This window comes from Monopterus albus, unplaced genomic scaffold (assembly GCF_001952655.1).
Source record: "Monopterus albus unplaced genomic scaffold, M_albus_1.0 scaffold26.1, whole genome shotgun sequence".
In the NCBI taxonomy this organism is placed as follows: domain Eukaryota; kingdom Metazoa; phylum Chordata; class Actinopteri; order Synbranchiformes; family Synbranchidae; genus Monopterus; species Monopterus albus.
In genome coordinates, this window is record NW_018127906.1 from 2,226,672 (window position 1) to 2,252,930 (window position 26,259).

Genomic DNA, 26,259 nt, shown 5'->3' on the forward strand with positions numbered 1-26,259 from the left:
AGATTGAGGTTGTAGACAACATACTGTATATTCTGTATGTTTTAATTAGGGTTGTCCCGATCCAGTTGTTTTTGGCCCAAAACGGATCAGATTCCTTTACTGTTAGGTATCTATGGTACATCTTGTCACTGAGTGTCTTCCTCTTTATTTACTGCTTGTTGTAGATAAACCCACTCCACCCATAGTCCCATTAGGAAGAAAAACAAAGGTGCAGTTTGATACTCCCCTAAAGACAACAACAGGTATGAGTCTGGCTCAGAAAAACTGGTAAAACCTGTCCATACCAGGATGTAACTACAGACAAGTTAAACAGGTATCCTGTTTTCTTATATGGGGAATTTTAAGTGTACTCGTTTAAAGACCATCAGCTGATTTAATCCAGCAGTCAAGAAATTAATTTAATTTTGTTGACTTTCATCTTCTTGCAGTTCTCCCCTTTAAAGAAGTTAAAGTTATCACCACAACAGGCTGAAGGCCTTTCTTCATTGCAGATTTCCTCTTCTTGTTCACTGACTTTAGTGAAACTCTAGGTCATTGGCTGTTGCTTGTTTCTGTTAAACAATGCTCTAATCATCTGTAAAGTAAATTAGGTTGTAGACTTGACAAACACCAGAAAATGGCTGCTGACACTGACGCTGTGGGGCTGGCTTTGTGACGCTTAGTTTCAGATAAACATGTTTATCTGCATCTAGACACATTGTTACACCTTTTACGGTATTTGGTTGTCTGATTTGTGTAACCTCACACTGTTGGTATGAGCCAGGGTGTGTTATTACGTAGAGCCTGGTTAAAAAGCTACTTTTGCTTTGTATGAAAACAGAACAGAGATCAGAGAGCTGACGATACTGTGTCCTGCTGATCTGCCAGAAGAATGAGTTTAAACTCGACCACGTTGCCGTACGGCAGCAGGGGTCTTTATTTTTCATACCTGAGAGCCTGTTGGATGTGTTTGATTTATAACACAGCCGTGCCTGAATGTAGCTGTGTGTATGTGTTAAATACATACATTTGTTTGAAATACACACAAGTCGCTGCATGTTTGTGGGCCCGTCTCTCTCTTTTTATCCTGGGAGGTCACTGGGTATGTTTGATTTATAGCCCGGCTCCTCCTGGCTGTGTTTTCACATGGGTCCAATACCACCCCGCCCATCCCCCGGTGTGGAAAGACACATGCACTCGGACCTTCAGCAGGCTCAGTTCAACTTGAATTAACTGCTCTGCTGAAACATTTTAGATTTTTATCAATACTTTCATTCACTCAACAATTAAAATACACTATCGCACCAATCATTTTTTTCTCGCTGATATTATTGTTGAACTATCACTTTACAAATGTCGTCAGTTTTCAGCAAACCTTCCAAAAATACTACTTTTAGTGTGGAAATATGAAATTACTGTACTTCAAACCTTGTTTACCTTGAGTGTCATACACAGTAACTTTGTTGGACTTTGTAACAAAGCATTCCCCTTTCAGACACTCCTCTCCATTAATCTGGTGGCATCTGATGGTGTTGGCTTCATGTCTGAATGAGCATCCTGGTCACGTTTCTGTAAAAGTCACAACAATAATCTTTTGAGGTCGGTCCTAGTAACATTTACGTATCACTTTGGGCTCATTAACGGATAGGAACACACAAGATTCCCACGTACTGATGTAGGACATTGTTACATGCAGTGGGCCTACCAATCACAGTTTAAGAGCTGGCCAAACTGGCCTGACCCAGAGAGACTGACCACATACTCCAAATCTAAATGGCTACTTTCCCCCCCCAAACAGATATCAAAACTTCATAAAGTGGTGTAATACCAGACCTACAGGGTGTGTCGAGGAGAGCCATGAGTTGGACAGCAGTGACAGCTGGAGACAGTACTATAATCCTACAGAAGGAAACAAAGGTGATCATAAATTATACCAAGAAGAAGCCCAAGCGGGCCCATGAACCAGACTTTAGCAGCAGCAATAATGCATTTAAGGAAAGGAGGAACTTATCTGTCAATAAGGGAAGTTAGTAAACACATCCCTACAAAAAAGGAGATGTGTGAGTCTGTGGGGGGGTGACATCAGCTGACTTTATTGAAAAGGAAATATAATGGCTTCATGCATAAAGTAAAGATATGATTGATCAGTAATAATGTTTAGTCAGGTGTTAAAGTAATTTTGTATTCAAAATAATATAGTGATCTATCTATTCAATGTATTGACAGTTTTTGTATAACAGTGTTTAATTGTTGTGGTTTACTTAGATGTTCTGATGGGATTTTTGTATTTTAATCACATATGAGATTCTAGCATTTTTATCAAAAGAGAAGTGATAATGCTGACACAGTGGATAGAGGCCAGTTACAGGAAGTCTACTGTTCATCATCAGCCTCGGCAAAAATGAGAAGCTCCAACAGGCTGAAAGGTGTTTGTTTGTTCACCTCCTGTTGGTGACTGCTGTTCAATAATCTCCTGTAGAAATGTGTGTTGCTGTCCCTCTGCTTTGCAATCTGTTTCTCTCTTCATTTCCTCCCTGTCTGTGTTTTAGTTTGGTGTGTATTCACTTTATTAAACAAGCCTCATGTCACACAGCTGACATTTCCACTCCTCCTCCTCCTGCTTTAGTTTTTCCTTTTGTCTTCTTTAATTTTTCAGTCTATTTGTCTTTCTCAAATTATTTATCCTGCTCAAATTCTTTCTCTGTTTATTCTCCCATCATCCCTTGAGAGTCACTTTGACAGAAAAAATAAAGTTGTCTATATTGTGACTGAGATGGATTTTCTTTCTGCGAAAACGTTCAAGCCTCTGCAGCTCGACTTTTAAAGGGAAGAACTGAACCCAAAGGCTGAGCAGGTTTCTCAGAGTCTCATCTGGATGTTTTTCACAGCCTGATGTTTCACTGGAGATTTTTATTCGCTTCAAGAGTCATTTTAGTGAAGTGAAGTCAAACTTGATCAGCTAAATGTTTCTCACACAAGGAAACTTGATGTGCTTTGAGTTTTCAGACCATTAAAAAGCAGTTACAGCTTGGATTGAAGTGGTTGTCTCAACTAATTCATTTTCTGGCTCAAAGGCACTTTGGCAGTAAACACTGGAGTCATGTGGGAGCTGAGCCTGTGACCTCTCTAGTACCATTCAACAATGTGGTCTGTTTGACACTCTGCCACCCCAGTGGGAGAAAAACATGTGGGAAAGTGTTTTAAAATAGTTAGGGCTGGAGATGAAAATGTGGGTTTGAACGTGGAGGTTGCTGATGTTGTTAGAATGATGTTTTTGGGTGGATGAGGTGTTGTTTCAGTGGTGCTGTGACCCAGCAACTGTCAGCTGTGTGTTTGAACAACATCATGGTCATTAGCTGGGCTGCAGAGAGTGAGAGACACCAGATATTTCCCATAAATCATTGGGGTTTGGTCTGATGTGAAATCGAGCTGTTATCAGATGGGAGAGTTTTCCAAAATCAGACCTGGACAGAGTCATTAACACGTCACGCTGACCCGTATCCAGTGCTGTTAGTCAGCAGTTTGCTTTGTCCCCATCGGAGACTTAAGGATGATGAAAATATCAGACAGTCGGTTTGTTCAACCCTGTGGTCAGATGAGTTATCTAGACACGTCCTGGCCCAATATACATGATGTTAGTGGTCCAGTGACTGTACTGCCCCTGACCTTGTCTCTAGTGCCGCCAATGGGTCAAAATGCCATTCTGTAAACAAGAAAATGATCAAAATCTAATTTTCAAGATCCTACACTTGACGCTGCTGCACTTTGTGTCTATCTTCATAAGATAATAGTACAATCTTAGAGCTGCTAGCAGAGAAAATGTCTTGTAAACTAGTGATTTGCCATGTTTTCACTTTTTAACTATCATTTTTTTCATTCTTCTGAGGTTTGTCGTAGCTGATAATAATAGTAATTGTGTAATACCGTGAAACCATGACATTTTCTGAGACAGTTATCATACCGTGAAAATCTTAAACCATCGCAGCCCTATCAGGAATCATGACCAGATTCAGACATCTAACATTTGTGACCAGAGTTTGAAAAGTTTAAATATTACACAAGTATGCTTCAATAAAAAAAAAAAAAAGGTTAAGCCCAGTTTGGGAGAAAACAGTACATTTTGTGTGTCATTTTAATGATCTTCCAGTCTCCCACCTGGTGTTTGGCACCGCCACGTTCAGTCCAGGACGTAAACCACAAAACAGTTTCCAGTGTTATGATGAGTTAACCTTTTTTTTTTTCTCTAACTTACACACCGTGTTGAAATCCAGGCACTTAAAATGTTTTTTTAAATTTTAGTCTTGGAAGCATGAGTTGAGCATCACATCCAGAATCTGATCTGGATGGACATCACGATGTGCCATAATAGCCATAAGATAATAACGGCAGCAAAACCTTATTTGTGTCTTTTCACATAAGCTGTCTGTGTCTGTCTTTTCTTGTAGGTCCTGTATATTCTACAGAGCATGTATGGATATCCCCAGAGGGACAGAGCTGCTGGTTTGGTACAACGACTCCTACACTTCCTTCTTCGGCATCCCGCTGCAGTGCATCGCTCAGGATGAAAACTGTGAGAAAACACTGCTGGTTTCTTTTTTCTTATCTCTCTGCCTTCTCTGTTGTGGAGTTCTTGTGTTTATGCTGAATATCGGTTTCACACTGGCAGCTCTAGAAATAAGCCTTGAATTTAGGGATTCACATCAACTGTAGTAGTGTTACAGTTTCTCTTCTAAAACGCCATCAGGTCACACATTCAACCCATTTATCAGCCTCATAATATGCCTGGCCTCTGAGTAAGAATGTGAAACGGTTATTTAGGAAGAGGTGTTTGTAAACTTCGTCCACATCACAGCTGAAGTTTCCCAGACTCTGGTTTCTGCCCCAGCGCCTTGCTGTAGATCTGTTTCAGCAAAAGTGTGAACAAACCAGATCAGGTGTTTTCAGATCACTTACACCTCTGGATGTGAAGCGTCAACACAAAAAGATCAGATCTGACTGAAACCTCAGAGCTGGGCATTAAGACCTGAGCCAAGTGTCGGAGAACGTCTCCTCCAACTGGAAGGTTACGGGTTCAGTTCCTTGAGCTGCCTGTTAAAGACGCCTGATAAAACCATCAGCTAAATGTGACTCTTAACGTCTAAATGCTCCGAACATAAGCCAAACCACTGTGTTCTACAAGCGTCTGTCTGCAGGAGGAAAAACAGCAGTTTACTTTGGAAGTCGTCTTAATTTCATTACAGGCAGTATTTAAACCGTGTGACTGAGAGAAAGCCTTTGGCTCGCCACAATAACACAGTGCAGTGAACAGTTTTTTTTTCAAAACTTTCTGCTGTCTGATTTATTTGTCTGACGAGTCGAGCCAGCCAGAACACGATGGGAAGAAATCTTGTAGTTTGCTAGAATGTAGGCACGCTGTGGCCTAGTGTCAACACTCTGCCCCGCTCTCGCTGCCTCGCTCCGTTTTTCCTATGAAAAGAAAAGAGGTTTCTATCATAACGTATCATCGTCGTCCTCTTGTGTACACAGAAATATCCACATGTATCAGCCTCTGTCTTTAATCCAGGGCTGTTCATCTTAGGTCAACATATTTCTGCAGATTTATGAAAGCCTCATGACTCCAATTTGGCAGCGTGGGTGTTTTAACTGGGATGTGCACATGGTTCCCCTTTGGGCTGACAATTTTCAGGCTATGTTACAAAATCAAATGACTTATTTTGAATGAATATATTACTTTTCTGACAAGAGTTAAAAGAAGACTCCTGGAGATAAAGGAGAAATCTGAGTTGTAGCTTAACGTTTTAAGCTTTGTGTAAATCTCTGGGTTTCTCTTCCAGTTACTGTCTTTAGCTGAGAACAGACTAGGGCACATCTGCTGCTCGCTAAAAGGTATTCCTGTCTCATTCCTGATTTTACAAATGTCAGGTCTTAAGGGTCAGAAAATCTCAAATCTGAACTTGTGGTCTTATAATATAAACACTAAGGTGGTTCTTAATTTTTGTCAGAATTAGTAAAAAAAAATCAGTAAAACAAGTTTTATATAACCAGTGACAGCCACATGTGACTTTGTTACATTCAGCTGGTAGGTTAAAACAAGGTCTAGTTTATGAAACAAATGATCCCCGATGAAGCCTCGAATTCTTTATACTTCTTTCTTAAAATTATTATGAGCCGTGTGGTCCCCTCAGAGGTGACAGCTCCCGCTGAAACCATGGGCCTGTGAGCGAGATAGCACGTTAAGAACGGCAGTGAGAAACAGATTTTTCTCATCTTTTTCCTCTCCGTTACTCTCAGCCTGCTTTTTTCGTCTTTCTGTTCTTCATTGCTCTCTCTCTTTTATCCATCCTCTTTTTCTGTCACTAATTTATTTTTGTTTACATCTCTTCCAGTTTTCTGCTCAGTCAGTCTGTTCGTATCATTTTTGTTCAAACTGATTTTCTGTGGATTTGACAGAGTAAATCCCTCCAGTGGGGTAAAAACAGACATTTTTTTCTTCCTTACAATTATGGAGCAAAAAACAAAACATGAAGAAGGAGCTTTAATCTGGGGAATCTTAATTGAAATAAATTTAATTAGGAGCTTGTCGTCCACAGAGTCGCTGTGAAATGTGATTGTGCTGATTGCAAATTAGAGACTTTTGCCGCAAGCTGGTTTGTTTTACAGATGGAATGAGTCCTTTACATGACATTGCTCACTGTGGCAGTTTCTGCACACGCTCCATTGGATTGCTATGTTTATGAGGCCCTGTTTTTGCCAATACAGCACATAACATTACAAACCTCATTTTCAGGAAAAAGTTGAATAATCTGTTTTTAACCGTATTAGTGCTGTCATGTCCGTCGCTTAATTTAGTCCAAAAAAATAAAACCCGAGACATAAGACCTGGTACAGACATTTGTTGTCCTCAGAGGATGAATCCTAATGATGTTTGGCTTTTCACCTGGTGACACTAGCAGGTAAAAATCTCCACTCTGGTTCATTACGGATACCTTTGTGGAAGTAAATTCTGTCAGACTCAGCTGTGATAATTAAAATAAAAGTGGGAAATGTTCCAAACATTTTTAGTTTTTATACCACATGACCTAAGCAAATACAGTCGTGGCCACTTTATTAGCTACACCCATACAATTGTATGCACTTAATATCTGTGTTTATGAAGCTCAAAATGTTTCAGGTTTTGGTTGTGTTGTCATGAATGTATAAGTTCAATTATGTGTTTATTATTGAGGCCATAGTTAAAGGTGGTGTTGCACTGGGCTACATTAAGTTCAGAGGTGTTCCTAATATTTTGACCCTCTCATGTATGTAGTCAGCAAGGACAAAAATATAGAGTGCATACAGTTGTACAGGTGTACCTAATAAAGTGGCTGGGGAGTGTCTGTGGAGATGAGTAGTGTGGATTGCTGTCAGAGACCCACAGTCTGACATGTATATAAATCATTAGCTCTCTTTATGCTTCACTTCCTGTGACCAGCCATTTATTTATCCATTACACAACCAGTTTTAGCTGTGCACAGCCCTTTCCTTTGGGGTGGGTCTACTAGCTTGACATAGATGACTATGCTGTCATTCCCCCCCATCTGAAGATGTAAGATGGACATCACAAGATGATTTAAGCTGTCTCTGTCCACGTGAAAACTTATCATCTTCAAGTGCACAGAAGTACAAAAACAGATGTGTAGAACACACAGATGCATTGTGTGCTAGCACACACTGGCAGACAGCAAACAACAACTTTTGTTCCACCCTGCAGTGAAAAGTTTGTTCACATCCAGATGAAGTGAAATTACGCCTCTTTGTACAAACTGAAGGAGCAGCTCTGTTCCACATTAGACGTTTTGCTACCAACTGCATTTGGGTTTTCTGCTCATTGTGAGCGTGACGTCAACACTGTGACTTTGTGTCCTCAGCGGAACAGACGTTTAAAGTTTGGATCTTTGTGTAGAGAACGAAAATAAAACCTATGGTAAAGGAATAAATGTTCTACAGAAACAGAAAAGTCCTGGGGGTGTAAATCCGCCATCCACCTAATCAATCTGTCAGTTTGCTTTATTGTCACAGAGAAAATTAAAAAGACTGAAAATGATGAAAAATTATAGTGCAGAATACTTCAGCCATCGTTACAGATTTTACTTGGACACGGAGTTGGCCACACACATTTATTGTTACACGTGAAGTGCAGTGAGACATTAACATTCAAGGTTAAAGAAAAGCATGTTTAGATTGAAAACACAGGAGATAAAACATGGTCGGGTTGTATTTTTGGTTTGTCTGCTGTTGGCCACCATGATGCTCCACTGGGCCAGTCTGTAATAAAGTAGATAAAGGTGCAGTAACTAAGATTTAACACAAATTCAGATAAATCAAGTAAAAAAATGTTTAAAGTGTTTTCTTTCTCCCTGCTGTTCCCCCCCCCCAAACTAATACAAATAATAAGCCTTTACTGGAATTGAGAAGAATTATAGATACTGTAGCTTTAAATCTAACACAAATGTAATGAATGGTACAAACTGTAGTGCACAACAGCAACAGGAGATCAGATATAAAATGTTAGATGAGGAAACAAGTTCATTAAAAATAAAGAAACTGTAGCTGGAGTCTATAACTGGGACTGTAGGGGTTCATTCAGTTAAGTGACACACACACACACACACACTGTCAGATGAACACAGCCTTAAACACACTTTCCTCCATACACTTGTTCACATACGCACATAAAAAACCTGGTACACACATTAAAGAGAAGGAGATCACATTAGAGCCAAACCACACACCAGTATGCAACCACGAGAACACACACAACATTATCAGAGTACATAGAGCCTGTGGTTGTTTACTCATGCATGTTCCATCCAATCACGGGCTGTCGGGTTGATGCTCCGCAGCCCCGGCTGCTGCCTAACAACAGCAACATGTGCATCAACAGTGAAATGTCCTCATAGCCCTCCTCTTTGTCCTTCAACTCTCTTCTTCATGTTCTAGTCTTTGTCTCAGTTGACTCCTCCTGTGTAACAGCTTTTTTCCTCGTCCTCCTGGAAATGAGGAGTGTGAGTCAGGAATAGAGGGATGAGGAGGAGAGGAAGGAGAGGAAGTGTTGTGTGAAAGAAAGAGAGAAGAAGGGAGGAGCGAGGAGGTTTCCCATGTTGTCCTCTGCAGTAAATCCCTCTGTACTTCATACTGACACCTCTTCTTTATTTGACATATTATTATTACCATTATTATTATTGCCTCTATTGATTTGATAAGACTTTATAATCACTGCTAATGTTACCATCATCAGGTTTGGCAACGTAATCTGAACTGTACTTCACAGCAGTAAAGAGAAGAGGACAGAGACGACACAAACAGGGGACTCACTGTAGTCAAACGTTTTCCTATTTTATTGATATCAACATAACAATACACCTATAAATATAAATACAACATGGATGGATTTACAAGGCAGTCAGTTTGTTCTTACTTTGAGCAAACATGCCACAGAGCTCCACTGTGTCCAGACACCGTTAAAACCCTGTGACCTGCCCTAGTAACTCACCAGTAAGTAGTGTAAGAGTCTCTTTTTCTTTCCACATTTAGTGCTTGTTATTCACTCGGGTACCTTGGGTTGTCCCAGGCCTGTCCTAGTAACTTGTATGTTGTGTTATATTCTAACTATAACAGTAATCCTTGTATCTACTTACTTATCAGTCTTTATCAGCAGACAACACGTTATTTGTTTGGGTCTTTACGTTAGATTTGTTGATAGGAAAAACAATGTGCCAGCCTTGATTAAAACAGTATTTTATAAATATACAATACGATTTTGTCAGCACATAAATAAAATGACCAAACGATGCATTTCAATCCAGTGTGCAACATACACATGTATCACTAAGTCACTGTTGTCTCTGCCTCCACATAGTGAATTCATCATTTGAGTTGTGCTGAAGTTTCTGATGATTCCTCTGATTTTGAAATAGTCGTTCATGCTTTTCATTTGAGATGCGCAGATGTTTTTCAGGTGGTTTGTGGGTCAGTTTTGTTTTCGGTGAAGCTGTTAGACTTTATTCAGCACGTTGAAGAATGTATTGTGCATACTGTCAAGCTGACAGAGAAAGATATTAAACAGGAAATAAAATGCTGGTAGGACCTGTCACATGGTCCTCGTACCGAAGAAGAGGAGGGGGAGTGTTAAAATGAGACTGGGCCTGATGCAGAGAAGGGGTGGTATTCCTCCCACATCCTCTAAAGTGTCCAACTCCTGTAGGCTTGGAAAGTTGATGTAAAAACTTTGTATTTAGCTCCATCTTAGAGATCGGACTCTGTGGCCAGTTGGTATTCATGTCACACCCCTGATGAAGAAAGAAAGAACAGACTCTGCAGTGTTGCAAACTGCATCTGCATAATTCTCCCATTTCGATGATGCATTTCATGCTCAGCCCAAACTGTATTGACTTGCATTTTTAGTATATGAGATGTTTGTAGCAAAATGAATTAAGTGTGGGCAAGCAGCACGTAACGTGGGCGTCGATAGCGCAGTCGGCAACTTACAAATGGTGTAATTATCTCCTCATAAGATTATTAGAGGATCAATGGAGCCTGTTGGCCTGATGGCAGAGGTGAGCTGATGAAGGATGGAAAGTGATTATGATAACCAGACTGCAGAGGTGCAGCCCGACCATGTTAGACTGAGGCTCTTTATTTATGCACTGAGAAAAGACTAAAATAAACAAAGAAACAAACACAAGCTACTGAAGTAATAAGAACAGCGTGGTCTTCTGGGAGTAGTGTTTGGCATGTTCTTAAATGCAAGAGACGCTAAATGGGCAGGATTTGAGTAATAATAGACATAGCAGAGGTAGTATTGGCAGTAATGACCTTATAGTTGTAGCAGTGTTGTAAGTATTGTTATAGTATTAGTTTTCATCTGAGATGGAGTACAGTATTGGGGTACAGTATTAGAGTACAGTATTGGGGTACAGTATTAGAGGTAGCAGTTATTAGTAGTAGCAGCATTAACCCTAGTTCTACCATTACTGAGTTGTAGTAATGGTAAAAGCTGTACTGGTTTTGTTGAAGTAAATGAAAACTTACCAGGACTGTCATCTCGTGGTAACCCCCCTAAAACAGGCTGGGGGCCCAGTTTGGGCCATGAACCACAGTTTGAGGAACATCAGGTTCAGGTTACTTTTATTGATACCCAAAGGTAGATTCATTTTGCATCAGTGTGATGCAGAGTGACATCGCTCAACAAACAAACAAATAACATGCAACATATATTAACCATAAAACCCTAAAACATCAAACATTCTTAAGAGGGCTTTGTGGTCATTTCTGCGGTCAGTGAGAGCAGAGCAGTAACCGCTGCAGCTGTACTAACGAGCAGACTCCAAACAGCCTAACTAAACCCACAGTTCCATTCGCCGGAGCCAGGAGCCGCAGTTTGCCCTGGGCCAGCCAGGAGGATCTGGTCTCAGTCAGGATGGTGTGTTCCTGGCTTTGTTTTGATCACAACGGCAAAACCATCAGAGTCGGTTTTATTCCTCAAGCATGGCACAAGAATTTGTCCTGGCGGCAGGTTTTCACTTGTCATTTGTTTTCTGTCTCCAGTAAACGTCCCAGCCACAGTGGTGGAGGCCATGACCAGGCAGGAGTCCCTGCAGTCCTTCAGCAAAAACGGAAAACCCTCCTCCTCCTCATCTTCGTCCTCCTCTACCCCGTCCGCCACCCTCATGCGATCCATGGTCTTCCCCCACTCCCCTTGCTCAAGGAGTTTCTCCCTGCTGGACAAGGTCGGGGTTCAGTCGGACTCTGGTTTTGGCCAGTTGGGACCAAAGAACCAGCGAGTCCTGGCGAGCCCGACCTCCACCAGCCAGCTGAGCAGCGAGTTCAGTGACTGGCACCTGTGGAAGTGCGGCCAGTGCTTCAAGACCTTCACCCAGAGGATCCTGCTCCAGATGCACGTTTGTCCGCAGAATCCTGACAGGTAAGACGGCATCTATGAAGGCGCTTACTCTTTGGTTTCGAGTCTAGGAGTCTTTACTAACTCCTTGGAATGGAATGGAACTGTTTCTAAACAGCTCAAGCATATGTGTTGTAGTCATGAGTCCAAAGCCCAGTATAATTAATGTTTAACGTTCGGGCCCTGAGGTGCAAATGCTGGGGTCCAACACATTCCGACTGTACTGCAAAGCTTTTTGGGAAGCTGGAAGTAAATTTATTCTTTGAGCTTTAAAGTAGTGATTATATCAAAAATGTTAATAGTGAGACAGCGTTATGGAGAAACCTAATGTCAGCATTGATCGCCAATGTTAAAGACCTGAGATGCCTGAATGGAATATTTTAAATTAATTTCTCCAGCCCAGTCAGATACTTCCTGTAACTGGTGACGACTTAAAACAAAAAGGATAATCCTTTTGCATTTAGAATAGTCTTGTCAGAAATATAGATTTTTTGATGCATATCAATTCTGAACATTTGGGAAAGTTTCACTACTCATTTCCGTAGTACACACCACTGCCACGCCCAGAGTCCTGCCTCTCACTCACTCTGCGTTTTGTGTGTTTTGCTATGGTGAAGCTCATTACACATAAGTGCAGAACCTCGTTGACCAGTTTTGATTGACAAAGAAAATGGCACTGCTGTTTGGTGATGCTACAGAGCAGTGCTAACGATGATGTGGTGATCAGCTGTAGGTAGCTAGCAGGGCACAGGGTGGCCAGCCACGAGTGACGTGTTGATGTGTTCACTGGTGCTGGTGGACATATAAACCAACATAAAGCAGGAGGAGCTCAGTGAACAGTCAGTACGCTCTGGAGTCGGTTCAACACTTGTGTGGAGAACATCTATTTTCTTATTGTTTTAGTGGGCATTTGAGGACTGGAAGTCGTACCTCGTCATGTTAGAGCCGTGTTATACTTTTGAATAAAATGTAAAACTTTATGCCCTCAATCGGGCGTCTGTTTTTACCTGTGGTATTGAAAATTCCATTGAATATGGATATTTTTCAAGGTATTGCATTGAAGTTAGAAATTCCAGTATTGTGACAACCTAACAGAGAAGCAATAATGACACTCGCCCAGCATCGGTCTCTGTATTGTAATGTAGCCAGGATACAGCTGGACAGGTTTCATTTTTTTAAGTAAAAAGAGGAAAATACAACCCCTGCAGCAAATGAGAATTCACTTTTTTATAGCAGGAGCTTAAAATAATTATCAGTACTTATGGCGTGTACAAACGTGTAGGCACTCTTATACTTGTCACTGACTCGTTAGGTCAAGAACTGCCTTTAGGAACTTATGTATCTAACTGTACTTTGTACAGATGAAGTATTACCCTTGAGAACATGACATGGCATCACTTTTTTCCTCTGGAAAAAGTATTGCTGCAGTTTTTCCAAAGAAGCCGACAAACCAGACATTTACTTGTAATTTATGATGTTGGTTGTCTCATCATCACGCCATTTGTGTGTCAGAACAGGGGGGTTTGTGGATGAGAGTGAAGAGATTGTAAAAGTGTTTGATTGTGGACAACATCTGCCAGCTCAATTATATACAGCATGCACGGAGAAGGAGGGAAGATGAGTGTGTGTTTGTGTGTGTGTTGGGGGATGGAGGATGTATTGGAAATTTTTTGCTTAGCTTTATTTTTTGCAGGGAGAGTCAGAGCAGCGTATAAATCAGCGCTGTGCGTCAGTGAGAAATACCTCGCCTTACGGTGACGGGGCCAGGAAAACAGATGCCACTTATTCAATAAACTAATACTCATAGGGAAGAAAAATGTGGGCTGGATATGGAGGGGGGAGGGCGGGTCGATGTGGAGCTGCCTGTCAATAAGAAGGTTTTATGGGACAGAGGGGCTGATAAAATTGAGCTGAACAAGCCAAACAGAACAGTCCTGGAGTTCCAAGGCCCCACATTAACTCACACTTATGTGAACTGGGTTAGGACCAGTATGACCATTACAGTATCACCTTGCTCATATCAAAAGTCAGAGTCCCTCTTTTCAAACTCGCCTCCTCTAGACCAACCCAGACAGTGTGTCTTCAAGGACTTCCACCTGAGTGGTGATGATTATTGAGCCCAAGAGCATCTGACTCAAACCTCATGGTGTCAGTTAAAGCATCAGATGCTTTTTGTGTTGGTAGTGTACACAGAACGCTACAGGTCGACATTTTGTCTGAAAACCATGGAAATTTACACCTAACAGGGAAAAGGATGATAGAAAGTTTTAGAAGGGGGGCATTAGTGTTTCTAAAAAATCAAGTCCATAGATGACAGGTCCACTTGTGGTTCTTGTGCTCGTTGAAAAGGTCAGGTGGTCCTGAAGGGGGTTCTAGGAGTCCGGATGTTTTGTACTCAGTGTGGAGAGTTTATAGGTTTTAATTTTGTTCTTGTGGTCATAGAGGAGGTTCTTCAAGTCCTGTATGAGGTTCTAATCATCGTTCAGGAGGTTCTAGGAGCCATTTAGGTGGTTATAGTCTTTTTAAGGTGGTTGAATACCTATGGGAACATTTGGAGCAATGTGTTAGACAGCGCTCTTCACCACCATCGTCAAAACCCCAAATGAGGAAATATATTTTTGGAGTAATGGTGTTTAAACCTCTAGTAGTTCCTAGACTTGTAGAAGCTATTGGACCGGAGGAACTCTATCAGAGTTCTTAGAAATGTTAGACAAAGTGCCCCCTTTTTTGTGTGTCTGCACCACATGAACTGAGAACGATAATAGTTAATAGAATGTCGTTTTGAGTGACTTTATATCTCCTACTTTAGGCTGGGTATTCTCCCAGCACAATAGGAACCATAAGTGACGTACATGTAAGTTGAGTAAAGCAACGTTGCAATTTCTAAAAGCCGCGTTAGCCATGTAAACACTAGTGATCAATTGCTAGTGGCACTGGGAGCTGCACTCCCATCAGCGTAAGCCTAATGGCTGCTTCTTTAATTTACTTAGCAACATATAAACAAAATGCCGGTAATGTAACGCTGCTATGTGTTAACCATTGTGAGCGTGTTGGCTAATCGCTAACAGTCACTTCCTACTGGCAGTGCAAATGCAAACAGGAAAAAAAGCCTGTGAAGTTCTTTGGTTTAGTCCCTAGAACAAAGTCCCTAGAGCTGTTGGTTCTGAAAGCGCGTTATGGCATCAAGCTGTGAAGCTGTTTTGGAGACTTGATTTCAGACACAGCAGCAGCATCTGTCTCGTCTTTGAAGAGGCAGTTTTCTGTCCTTCATATGTTAAAAAACTGCGATTGCTCTGTGAATAAAGGTACCTTACTTTTTTCACCATTGACCCCTCTTGCAATCCCTCCTTGACTCTGCCTTGCTCCCTCTCTGATCTCCCTTCATACATATTTATTGATGTTTACTTGATGGGAACATTTGGGGCTGAAGACTGATGGCTTGTTATATCAGCTTGAAAAAAGCACACCACACACCTCCTTTCAGCTCCATCTTTTTCAGGTTTGTTTTTGTCTTTTTCTGAACTTTTCCTTCTTCTGTGTCATTTTCCCCCCATGTGTGTCATTTCAACAAAATCCATCATCAGAGGAGCAGTTTGTTTATGTCACTGAGGCCTTGGAAGTGCTTTAGATTCAGCTTTAAACTGGTGTCAGGATGCAGGGTCCTGTTTAAGTTTAGTGATGTGGTGATTGATGAATCAGGGGGAAAACCTGAACATGAATGGAGTGTGTTTCTGCTTATAGGTCTGACATATTACAAAAGCAACACAGTGCAAACCACAAAAATGAGCTGAATTAATAACCACTGGTTTTATGATTGATGTGTTTACTGCACCGGTGTTTAAAAGAGTCATTAGTGCTTTTAGGGAAATGGGATATCTTTGCTAAGAACTTTGATCTTCAGTGTCTGCAGTTCAGGTCTCATTCTGGAGGTTCATGTTGTTTATGAATACACTATGCATGTGTATATGGGTATAATCATGTATGTATATCAAAGCACAGAGAGTTTACAGCTGATTGAAAGTGTGTGTCATCACAGAGTCGGCTCTACAGAGGAATTACACGCTAATTGTTTGCTTCTGTTATCTAGCAATGCTTCATCAGCGATTTGGCGTCAGCTCACGGTTCTTCACTTTTTCTAGTGACAGTTAAACATTTAAAATTCCCCATTACTCATGTTAAGGCTACAGAAAAAATTAAGAACTCAGCAAAAGGTTTTCCTGTGTATGAACCTGACGGAGCTTTTGGTTTTGATGTTTCCAGCATTAATACGGTAATAATGTTGGATTCATTTGGTCAGTAATTTTCTCACGTAACGCAGATTAGAACAATCTGAACAGTTTTTCTGTTTGGTGTATCTTGTGCTCTTATCCAGTGTAACAACAGGTAAAGCAGCTTCATTTGACAGTACTGCTCAAAGGTTTTACAACAATTTGTCCAGTTTTTATTGACGTGAGCAACTCAAGTCCAGTGAATAACCTTAAATGGTACACGGCTAAGAACGGACAGATGGGGGAAAAAGTCACCAAAAACTCAAACTGTGTGTAAATGTCACATGGAACAGGCCTTTTTTCAGGATCCAGTAGCAGGTGAACTTCCATCTTTTCTGCAGCAGTGAAGTAAATGAAGCCTAGATAACTGATGCCAACGGTTCCTACAGGCCCCGACTGTTGTTGGAAACTGACGACTACAGATTCTCTCTGTCCAGAGGCAGTGTCGGAACAGACTGCGTTACTGCCTCCTCTGAAACATCATCTGGAAAAGGCCATGAACACAGGGAGCCAGAGCTTCTCAGGGTTTCACCCTGTAGCAGGAGAGGCAGACACAAACGGCTCCAGGCTGTGGACGACGACAGAACAGTGACGGACTGGCAGCACAGGGTCCAGACTTTCCAGGTGAAGAGTGAAAGCAGAGCAGCCCAGGTGCACAATCTGTGGAACATCTGCAGCAGGGCTATCTGTCCCAACAGTGTCTGATTTCAGTTGTAGAAAGAATGACACAGGTGTGTTCACCTGTTGGATTGCACTGATAACCGCTGGAAACATGGAGGTGTCCTGAAACTTCTGGGCAGTCGTGTACAGAATAATAACCAGCATTTAGCATCCCTGCTGTCTAATTATTGGTAAGCTCTAATTAACATTCAGTTATCACTAGTTATTTACTAGTTATATACTGAAGCAAGTGAAGTAGATGTCATATCTGAGTTTGACCTTTACAGTTGGATCTTCACACATGGTCTGCCAGCTGGCAATGAGATTGAGCTCATACTGAAGGTTGGAGGCTGAGCTGAGGAGAGTTAGTCTTAGTGATCAACTCTAATCATCTCATTTTGGGCTGCGTTCACCATTACAAAGTGACTGATGGCAGATAAATGGGCAAGTGTTGACCAGTTGTTGAGTAAAATGTGAACTATCAGACTGGATCACCTCCAAATTTAACATCTACTAGTGTTTGTCAGGGACTATATGATGATGCTTTAAGTAGAGTGTTTCTCCATTGGGCTAAGGGCTCGACTCACTGGGAGCTGTGGTGAGAGGAGCATTGTCAGTAATCAGCAGCATCAATAACTTCTGACTTAACTGTGTCCACATTATAGATTTTTGTGTGCACAAGCCTGAAAATAACAAACCCCCAAATGGTGACTGTCTTTGAAACAGTCATGTTTCTGGAGTCTTTCAAAGGCAACTTGCTGCCGTTTTTATCAAAAATACTGAACCCAAAAGAAACAATCATGGACAAAATGTAAGTGTTCCCTTGCCTTGTTCCCTAGTAGAGTAAAGGTTTAAGCCGATGCCACCTCAAATACCAAACCCCTGTTTCTGCTTGTGTTTCTGCTGCTGCAGAGGGTTAATGATGAATTGTGCTTTCAGATCAAGTACATACTGAGCCACATCTTTCAGATCACAGCCTCATCACAACTTTTCTTTCTTCCATACATCAGAATGTTGTAATTCTTTTGTATTAGTCAAAATGATCTCTCAAATTTTAAAGATGTTTTTGATGCTAAAATACAGCATGTAGGGCCTTCGATGTTGTATTTAAAGGCTCACTTCCTGCTCTGTAAGCTGAGATAATTCTCAAAACACCATTAATGTAAAATGTTTTCACGTCAGTCTGAAGTAAGACTGTTTCTCTGGGTTGCTCGAACAGTTGACATTTAGGAGATTTATCACCCAACAGTCAGGACATATTTGCATATAACACTAACACAGATGTGGGCTGTCCCTGCTGGACACACAGATGTGTCGAAAAATGACTTTTTTCAGTGCGTAGCTGCAGGAGTAGCAAATACTGATCCATCACTGTGATGGACGGGCTGTAGAAATTCCTTCAGAGTCTATTTTTATCTGTCACGTTTGCCATGACTTTGTATTGCGTCTGCATACGAGGGGATTTTCAACGTGCTTAATGACAGTAAACTGTGTGCTGCTGGAGGACAAGTATATTTCAGATTTTTCAGTGTTAATTGTGGTTGACTTGAGTTAAACACAACATTTCGCCCTGTGTTTTTTCCCAGTTTAGGTCTGAGATACTCTAGTTTCAAAGCATGTGCAGCCACATCAGGCATCATTCGCTTCTCCTGAATCTCTTGTTGGCTGCTTTAGTTATTGTTTAGTAAGATTAGAGTAGAGTTCTTAGAGGCCTGAGACATTCCCAGGCTTTTTGGATTCAACCACACAATATTTTTGCTTGGTGGGATGAATCAAAAGCAGAGTTGAACAAGAAACACTGCACAGGTTGGTTACAACACACGCAGCATTAAACAACAACAGCTAATGGAAGGTCAGAAGAGGTGTCCACTACTCTTTGGAACACACCAATGGATGCAAATGATTGGAGTCTCTTTAATGACTACGGCTTCCTCATAAACTCCACTGCCCCCCCAGACAACCCCACAGCGCTCTGTGATGTCATGATATTGGCGGTTAGCTTGGGTTTTGTTCTAGGCTCATTTGATGAGTACAGCTGTTTGATGAGGGGACATTATGTGAGCTTTCTGCTTTAATAGCTCAGTCGATGCAGTCAAAGAGAGAGAGAAGAAGAAAGATGCATTATCAGTGGAAAAGACAGAGAAGTACATGAACGAAAAGTAGACTTTGTGTGTTTGTATCAGGGTCTGTGTTTGGATATGCATGTGTGTGTGTGTGTGTGTGTGTGTGTGTGTGTGTGTGTGTGTTCAGAGAGCCATTGATTGTGTATTGACGAGGTGGGAGCAGTGATGTATAGCTGCTGGTCTTAGGGGAATAATGTCTTCATATGAGGCGAACAGAGGAGTCATCCTCACAGCGCAGCTATAACTCTGTATGGATTAGACCACTCCATACGGGTCAATCAGCGTACTTCACTCTGCATCACTGCCCGATGCACACGCAAGATTCACTGAGCTGTCTGTGATGCCCATTGCAGACATTCAGACAACACCTACTCAGTGATCCAGCATTTTTGTGTTGGACCCAGATTCCTCAGCCACAAAGAGCTTGAGACAAACCGTTGTCATTGGAAACTTTATTCTCTGTATGTTCAGTTTTATGTTTGTCTGTAATGTAAAGTTCACATTTTTTCATGTTCAGCCAATTGTGAATGACTAAGTCAATCTCTAGGTCATGCTAGCACTCTTAATTAATTAGAAATATACCAGATGATCATTATCTGGTACTAACTATAGGGAGACTAAATTACTCAGTTGTTTTAAGGAGAAGTCTTGGAAACTATTATTGATTTATATGGAAATCGTGCACCTGCAAAATGAAGTGCTGTTGAGTTTGTTGTAGCCTACTTGTTTGAAGAAAGCAAAGATTAGAGCTGTGTAGGTTAAATGTCATCCATTAGGGTTGAGATTAAGATGGGGTGGGTGGGGGGGCATGCACCTGGACAAGTGCTGTACATAAGTCAGAAGCTACATGGTTTTATTTATGCAGCATTTACTGAGGATTTTGCTTTGAAGTCACAAGCAATTAACCTGCCCAGAATCCCTTGTTTTTATAGTGATTTGACAGAGATGGTGGACACTGAGGCTGCACTGCGAGTGTGATTTAGATCCCTGTACGATCCCAGTCTCATGTGACAATGATTCTGCTGTGTTTGCATCAGCAGGGAGTTCCCTTGCATCAAACCAAGTGCTCCCTTTTCCTTGCTAAGCTGTGTTAACCAGTAACCGCAAACTGATTTATTTCTGCCTCAGCTGCTGTTCGGCTCTAGGTGAACGGGGCAGGCAGCACATCGCTTAAAAAACAGCACAGAATATCTTTCACAGTGTCAAACATGTGGGATTTGTTTTTGAATCAGCCTTCCCTTCCTGTCTACAGCTCGTCACGTGATGTAACACATTCCTGTGTTGCTGGTTTTCTGTTTGTCTGTGCAGTAGTCAGGAAGATGGTTTTGTTATTATTTGAAGCTACACCACACACAGTTAACAAAAAGATTGTTGTTGTTCTGTGTAGGAGATGAAGGTTTGCCCTGCTGTGTTAAACTCGACAACAACCAAACTGTGCTTTCCCCACTCCGGGCCACCCTCTTGACTTCTGACCCCTCACTGATGAACTGAAAACATGCATGTGTGCCAAGAAATTTCATTCCCATGTAGTTTTAATAACTTGGTATGCAGTGTGGGTCTCACACACATTCGGTCTCCTTCATCAGTTCATGTGTTAAAGGTGTGGACACAGTGACGCGTTGACACCGACCCTGTTGTTGTTACCACATGTTGTGTTTATAGGCAACACTAGGTTTGTTGTCCTGAACCGTGTTTCACAGACATGACAGATTTTATAGATCTGCCACACAGACACACTTGGATATGGCAGCGAGACCAAGTGGGAACAACACGGCAGCCGGTTCTGCTCTCATCATCATCATCATCATCATCTCTCCAAACTAAGTATTTTTAGTTGGCCTGTGAACCAAATCAAAGCATCTGTTTTGTGTTTTTGTTAGCTTGTTGTAATGTTTGCGATGCTGACTGTGAGCATGTTTGGCCGTCTGTGCTGTCATCATGACTCTAACACTGTCAGACTGAATAACTGTGTGATGCTAACAACCGCCCAGAGAGCTGATCCTCAGTTAGCTGAGTTGTGGTGGAGAGCTGCACTGGGTGCCTGTGAGGTGAAGTAATGTGACTCAGGGAATACTACTTTAGGCAGCAGGGTATTTAATCGATGGATTGCTACACCGCTAGTCCTTATAATGTGACTGAACCCTACATGGAGAGGCTGTTTCCTGGCCTGCTTGTTTATTGTGGTTACAGCTAGAACTTGGCTTTTAAGTTTGGTCTTAGATTCTTACTTTAGAGCTGGATTCACACAGCCAGGGTGTCGTTGCGGGGTGTATCAGAGTGATGCCACGCTACGAGACACTACAACTACCCAGACCATGTGTAATTTGTTTATATGTGCAAATATTGTGGTTGCAATTGCACATAACTCTGTGTGTGTGTGTGTGTATATGAGATGGAGTGTTTATGCTTCACCTCTTCCTCCTCCTCTCTCCGCTGTAATAAACAATAACCGGCATTAATCTCCCGGCCTGCTGCCTTAATAAATAATATCCACACATTCATCAACTTAAACTATTCACAATCAATGCAGCTCTTCATAGAAAACCCACCTAATAAATAGTGGTGCGGCCCACTGAGGCGTGAACTTATAGATCAGCCAGCTGATAAATGAACCGACCCCCACGGCGAGACGCCTTTTATGTGGAAAAAAACTGCAAGTGAGAATTTTTCGATTTTATATTACACTATTTTACTCTTATTACTTTCTCTGTGTGTGTTCGCTCGGCATCCTCTCAGGGAACAGTAGGCGTTTGTGATTTATTGGAGTGGTGAAGATGTTGGTCTATTTGTTTTATTCTAGTTCTGGGGTGTTTACCTATTTGTAATGTACTGATGTCAGAGTTTTGTCTTATTGGTTTCAGAATAAGGATCACTTTATTTTCTGAGTATGCGCAGCACACGGGAGTTTGTCCTGGTGGCATCGTTGCACAGACATTTTAACAACCTACGCAGTAATACACAACACGGTGATAAAACAAGCTATATATTGTATAGTATAGGCATGTATGTATCTGTGTGCCTGAGAGGGATGTAATATACAGAAAGACATTCCTACCTACACCTTGTGAGATGAGAGCTCCATGTAATGTTAAAACTCAGGATGTTTAGGAGGAAAAACGCATGTACTTGTTACTTTCATCAGTCTGAGAGAAACCTAACAGAATCATTGAAACTGGATTAAGTCTGTTGAAATGTGCGTTCATGAACACAGTCGTAAGTTGGTGGGTCATGTTCGGTGTTTTTATGGTGACTAGGCTGCACCTCAGGACTGTTTTAGTCGAATAATCCATCCATTATTTTTTTGGATTCTGCATCAAGCTTTTACGCAGTGGCTCTTATTTAGCTGTCAGCTTTTAAATTTAGCTTTAGGGCGTTTCAGGCGTGTACTGACTAACAACTCTTTTTTCACCTTTCTGTTCTCAGAGTTTGATTTATTGGGTCAGATGTCATTTGGAAGGTTTAGAAGAACTTTAGGATTTTATTATTTTGTCCCACTCGTGTGTGTGTGTGTGTGTGTGTGTGGCAGAAGGACACTAGAAAAACACAGACGATGACATCATGAACCGATCGACAGATAATTTGTTGGCAGCCAGTTTGGTCATTGATTTTCGTCCACTGCATTGATTATTCATTGCAGCCATAGTGATGATGGTGATGTAAGAAGTACTTAAATTATATTTAATTGTCACGATTCTACTCCGCTGTTTCCTGTCAGACTTTTATTTTTACTCTACTTCCTGTTTTTGTTTTTTCCATAGCATAGGTTTTTTTTCCTTTTCTCCTCACTCAGATTAGTTTCACCTGCGCCTCATTATCCTGCACCTGTGTTCACCTCTATTTAGGCAGCGTCCTCCCATTAGGACGCTGCCAGATTGTTCTAGACCCCCGCTCTGCCTTGCCCGCATTCTTACCTTGCCTGAATTCCCCGTTTCTGACCTCTGATACCGTTTTTTCTGACCACCGTGTTTTGCCTATGTCCTTCCAGTCTGATTGCCTGCAGTGTTCCGACCTCTGAGCTATTTCCCCTGACTACCCGAGTTTTGGATCTCCTGGATACTCCTGTCTACCGGCGCCGACCCTGGATTGTCTTATGGACCTGATTTAGCCTCTCGGACTTTGTATTGTTTTCCTTGTTGTTATTAGTAAAGACCTGTTACTTTATTCGTCTGGTTCTATAATTGAGTCCACCACTAAACCCCATTTGTCGTTCTCACACGGCAACCCTACGCGTTACTTTTCCATTGTAAATAACTGCCTGTTAGTTATTTGTACTATTTCATTTCACAAACTTTGTTGTCAGATCTTGCCAAAGCCAGATGGGTGACTTTGACCTAAATGAGCTAGTTTTGTGTAAGGACAAGTAATAAGGTCATTTAACCACTGCAGTTTGGATTTTTGCAGCTACTGCGATGATAATAGTAACATCGTAGCTCCAACAGTGCCGGTGGTCATCATCACAGCGCCAACAGTGTTCACTGCCATTAGAATCGAGTTTAATCCTGGGAACTCATCCTCTTTATCCGTTGCTTAAGTAATTGACAGAAGACAGCAGCTAATTACCTCCGAGATCTGAACGTCTCTGCCGTCTGCTCATCAGTACACACATCACTGCTGTGTGATACACAGACACTTATTGTTTTAGGATGGAGCTCCACTCCAAACACTCCCAGCCTCAGGGTGCATCTAAGGCTCAATTTGAACAGAAAACAACAATGTTTTTTTAACCTCTCATGTGCATCTTTCCCTCTGTTGCGCTGTTTTGATGAATTTGAATAATTAGTAGATGCATTAAGAAAAACATCTGGGTAATGGCTGGAGAGTCTAGAAGTGCAGCTGATAAACGCAGCCTTGTTTACCATGAATTAGAAGACCACGACTAGTGTATCGTTCTCAGATAGTCGGTTTAATGGTGCATCCAGGTGGTCGTAGTGGACTTGTAAAGTCAAGATACTGTTTATCACATGGTCATGTATTAACCAGGTGCTGGTATTCAGGTGCTCGTCAGTCTCCAGTAAACACTGTGCTGTATCAGATAAGGTGGACATTTACTCCCCTGTTTGCTATTATTCATTAAAGGGTGCTACAGATAAATCTGTTACATGGAGCCATTGGCCATTAGACATTTGTTAGCACTTCATCACAGCTCAAGTTGTAAACTCTGGTATCAGGAAACTCAGGTTACAATCTGTGTGGCTGTGTGAGGGCAGCATTACCAGCTCAACAAGAACAGCCTGACCATACTGTTAGTTTGGTCTCTGTAATCGTGGACTGTTTCACCTGTGTGGGACTGTTCAGTCTGGCTTTCCCCTCCTTTCAAGGACCCACCATCACGGTCTGCACGCTTCATTCTTCCTCACCTTTTTGGGGGGACACTTAGCAAACAGTAAAAAATACAATAATCTGTTAATATTTTAACTGAGTAAGAATTTGTTGATACATCCAAGATTTTCAAATCTCTCCTCTCACACAATAAATCAGCAACACTGGCTTCTAAATAAAACTTGGAACAAGCTGCTGACAGTGTCTGTGCTGATGTCAGTCAGTTAACCAGACCTACCAAAGCCTTGTCCAACACATTCGTTTTTCACACTTAATATAACTGCATCTTTGGACAGTATTTTGGTTAAGATGAGTGATTTTTAAAAATATCTACAACTAGAACAGGGAATAGAGAGAGGGGTCTAAGAAATGAGCAGAGGCCGAGATTGTAGTGGAAGTGTGCTGTAAGTGAAAGCACAATGAGCTGATGATGTTAGCTGGAGACAAATAAAATGTGTGTGAGATTAGATCTACTGCCGTATGGAAGCAGGAGACACTATTAGCAGACACAGCTATTTATTTGGTTGTTTCAGTCTGATTCACACACACACATACACATACAATCTCTATCCAACTCTCCTTTTCTTGTTCTGTTACTGTCTCTATCTCGTGCTGTCTCGCCGCTATTCCTCACACACTCACAGTGATAGATGGTCCAGTCATGATCCAGGCCTGCATTGTTGATGAGGGTCACGCTGCTATGGTTACCGGAGCAGAGTCCGACTCCCCCTGCCCTGTGTGTGTGTGTGTGTGTGTGTGTGTGTGTGAGAAGGTTTACACTGTCTTTACTTGCCTCATCCCTCTGTCTGTTTTTGTGTCTTAATGTGTGTTTGTATCCCTGTATGTGTTTTTGTGCATGTGCTTTATGTTTGTGTGCTTGTGCTCTTCTGTGTCCACTTGTCTTTTGTCTGTCAGGTTTATTTATAAAGCCTAAACGTCTACTTTAGAAGGGCTGGATAAAAATATTGACTTTTCGGTGAATGATGATTCTTATTTGAAGGATTCAGTTATCGGCTCCTGAAATTCTGTGATTAATTTTTTGTTAAACATGTACATCTGTGCTAAACGCTATGTGTATACAGAGCTTATAAGTGGTTCAGTTCAAAATGCAGTAGTAACTCAGTCACTGGAGCCCAGTGTGCAGAGATCTACCCTCAACAGAGATGGGATGTTGAGAAACTTCCAGGTGCTGCCATGACACAAACCCTCCTCTGGACCGGGACACCTGTCTTGTCTCACCCCTCTCTCTCTCTCTCTCTCTCTTACTCTCTCTCAGACCGTACCAGTGTGGCCACTGCGCCCAGTCCTTCTCTCAGCCATCAGAATTGAGGAACCATGTGGTGACGCACTCCAGCGACCGACCCTTCAAGTGTGGATACTGTGGCCGGGCATTTGCTGGCGCCACCACGCTCAACAACCACATCCGCACACACACCGGAGAGAAGCCGTTCAAGTAAGTAACAGTGAGTACCCCCACCCGACCAACCCTCCCGCTGCAGATAGGCTGCCCACTTTCACTCGGACCCGACTCCCAGCTAACACCTAGTGACACCCTCTTAACCACATACTGACGCCTCACTAATACTTCCTGTCAGTCTAACAATCACCTGCTGGTGTCACTTTTTCTAAAAATCATCTTTTGATAATTGAGAACAACTATGTATATATTTAACTGTAATTGGATCAAAATCACACGGCCTCACCGTAGACTACGTTGTAGAACCACGCACTCAGATAACAAGCTCACGGCTTCCTCCTCAGATTTCTGTTGGTATCAGATGCATTTTAGAAAGTCATCCTTAATGTGTCAGTGGTATGTTGCCATTTAAGGTTTAGTACCCAAAATAATTCTTTAAACATTGCTTCTCTGACATTTTGGTGATTGTGAGTCTCGTGGTGAAGCCAGCAATCACATATAGGTTTTTGCTCTTTATCACAGATGTCAGGTCAAGAGTGAGTGAAAGGTAGAATA

At 41.7% G+C, this 26,259-nt stretch overlaps 1 protein-coding gene across 1 annotated transcript in view; it reads left to right on the plus strand.

Annotated features, from left to right (window-relative positions):
• The window catches only part of prdm6 (PR domain containing 6), a 120,044-nt gene that overhangs the window by 83,996 nt on the left and 9,789 nt on the right, over positions 1 to 26,259 (plus strand). Inside the window, 3 exon segments of the mRNA XM_020595337.1 lie at positions 4,425 to 4,549; positions 11,566 to 11,941; positions 25,564 to 25,740. Coding sequence (XP_020450993.1) covers positions 4,425 to 4,549; positions 11,566 to 11,941; positions 25,564 to 25,740 — 678 coding nt within the window.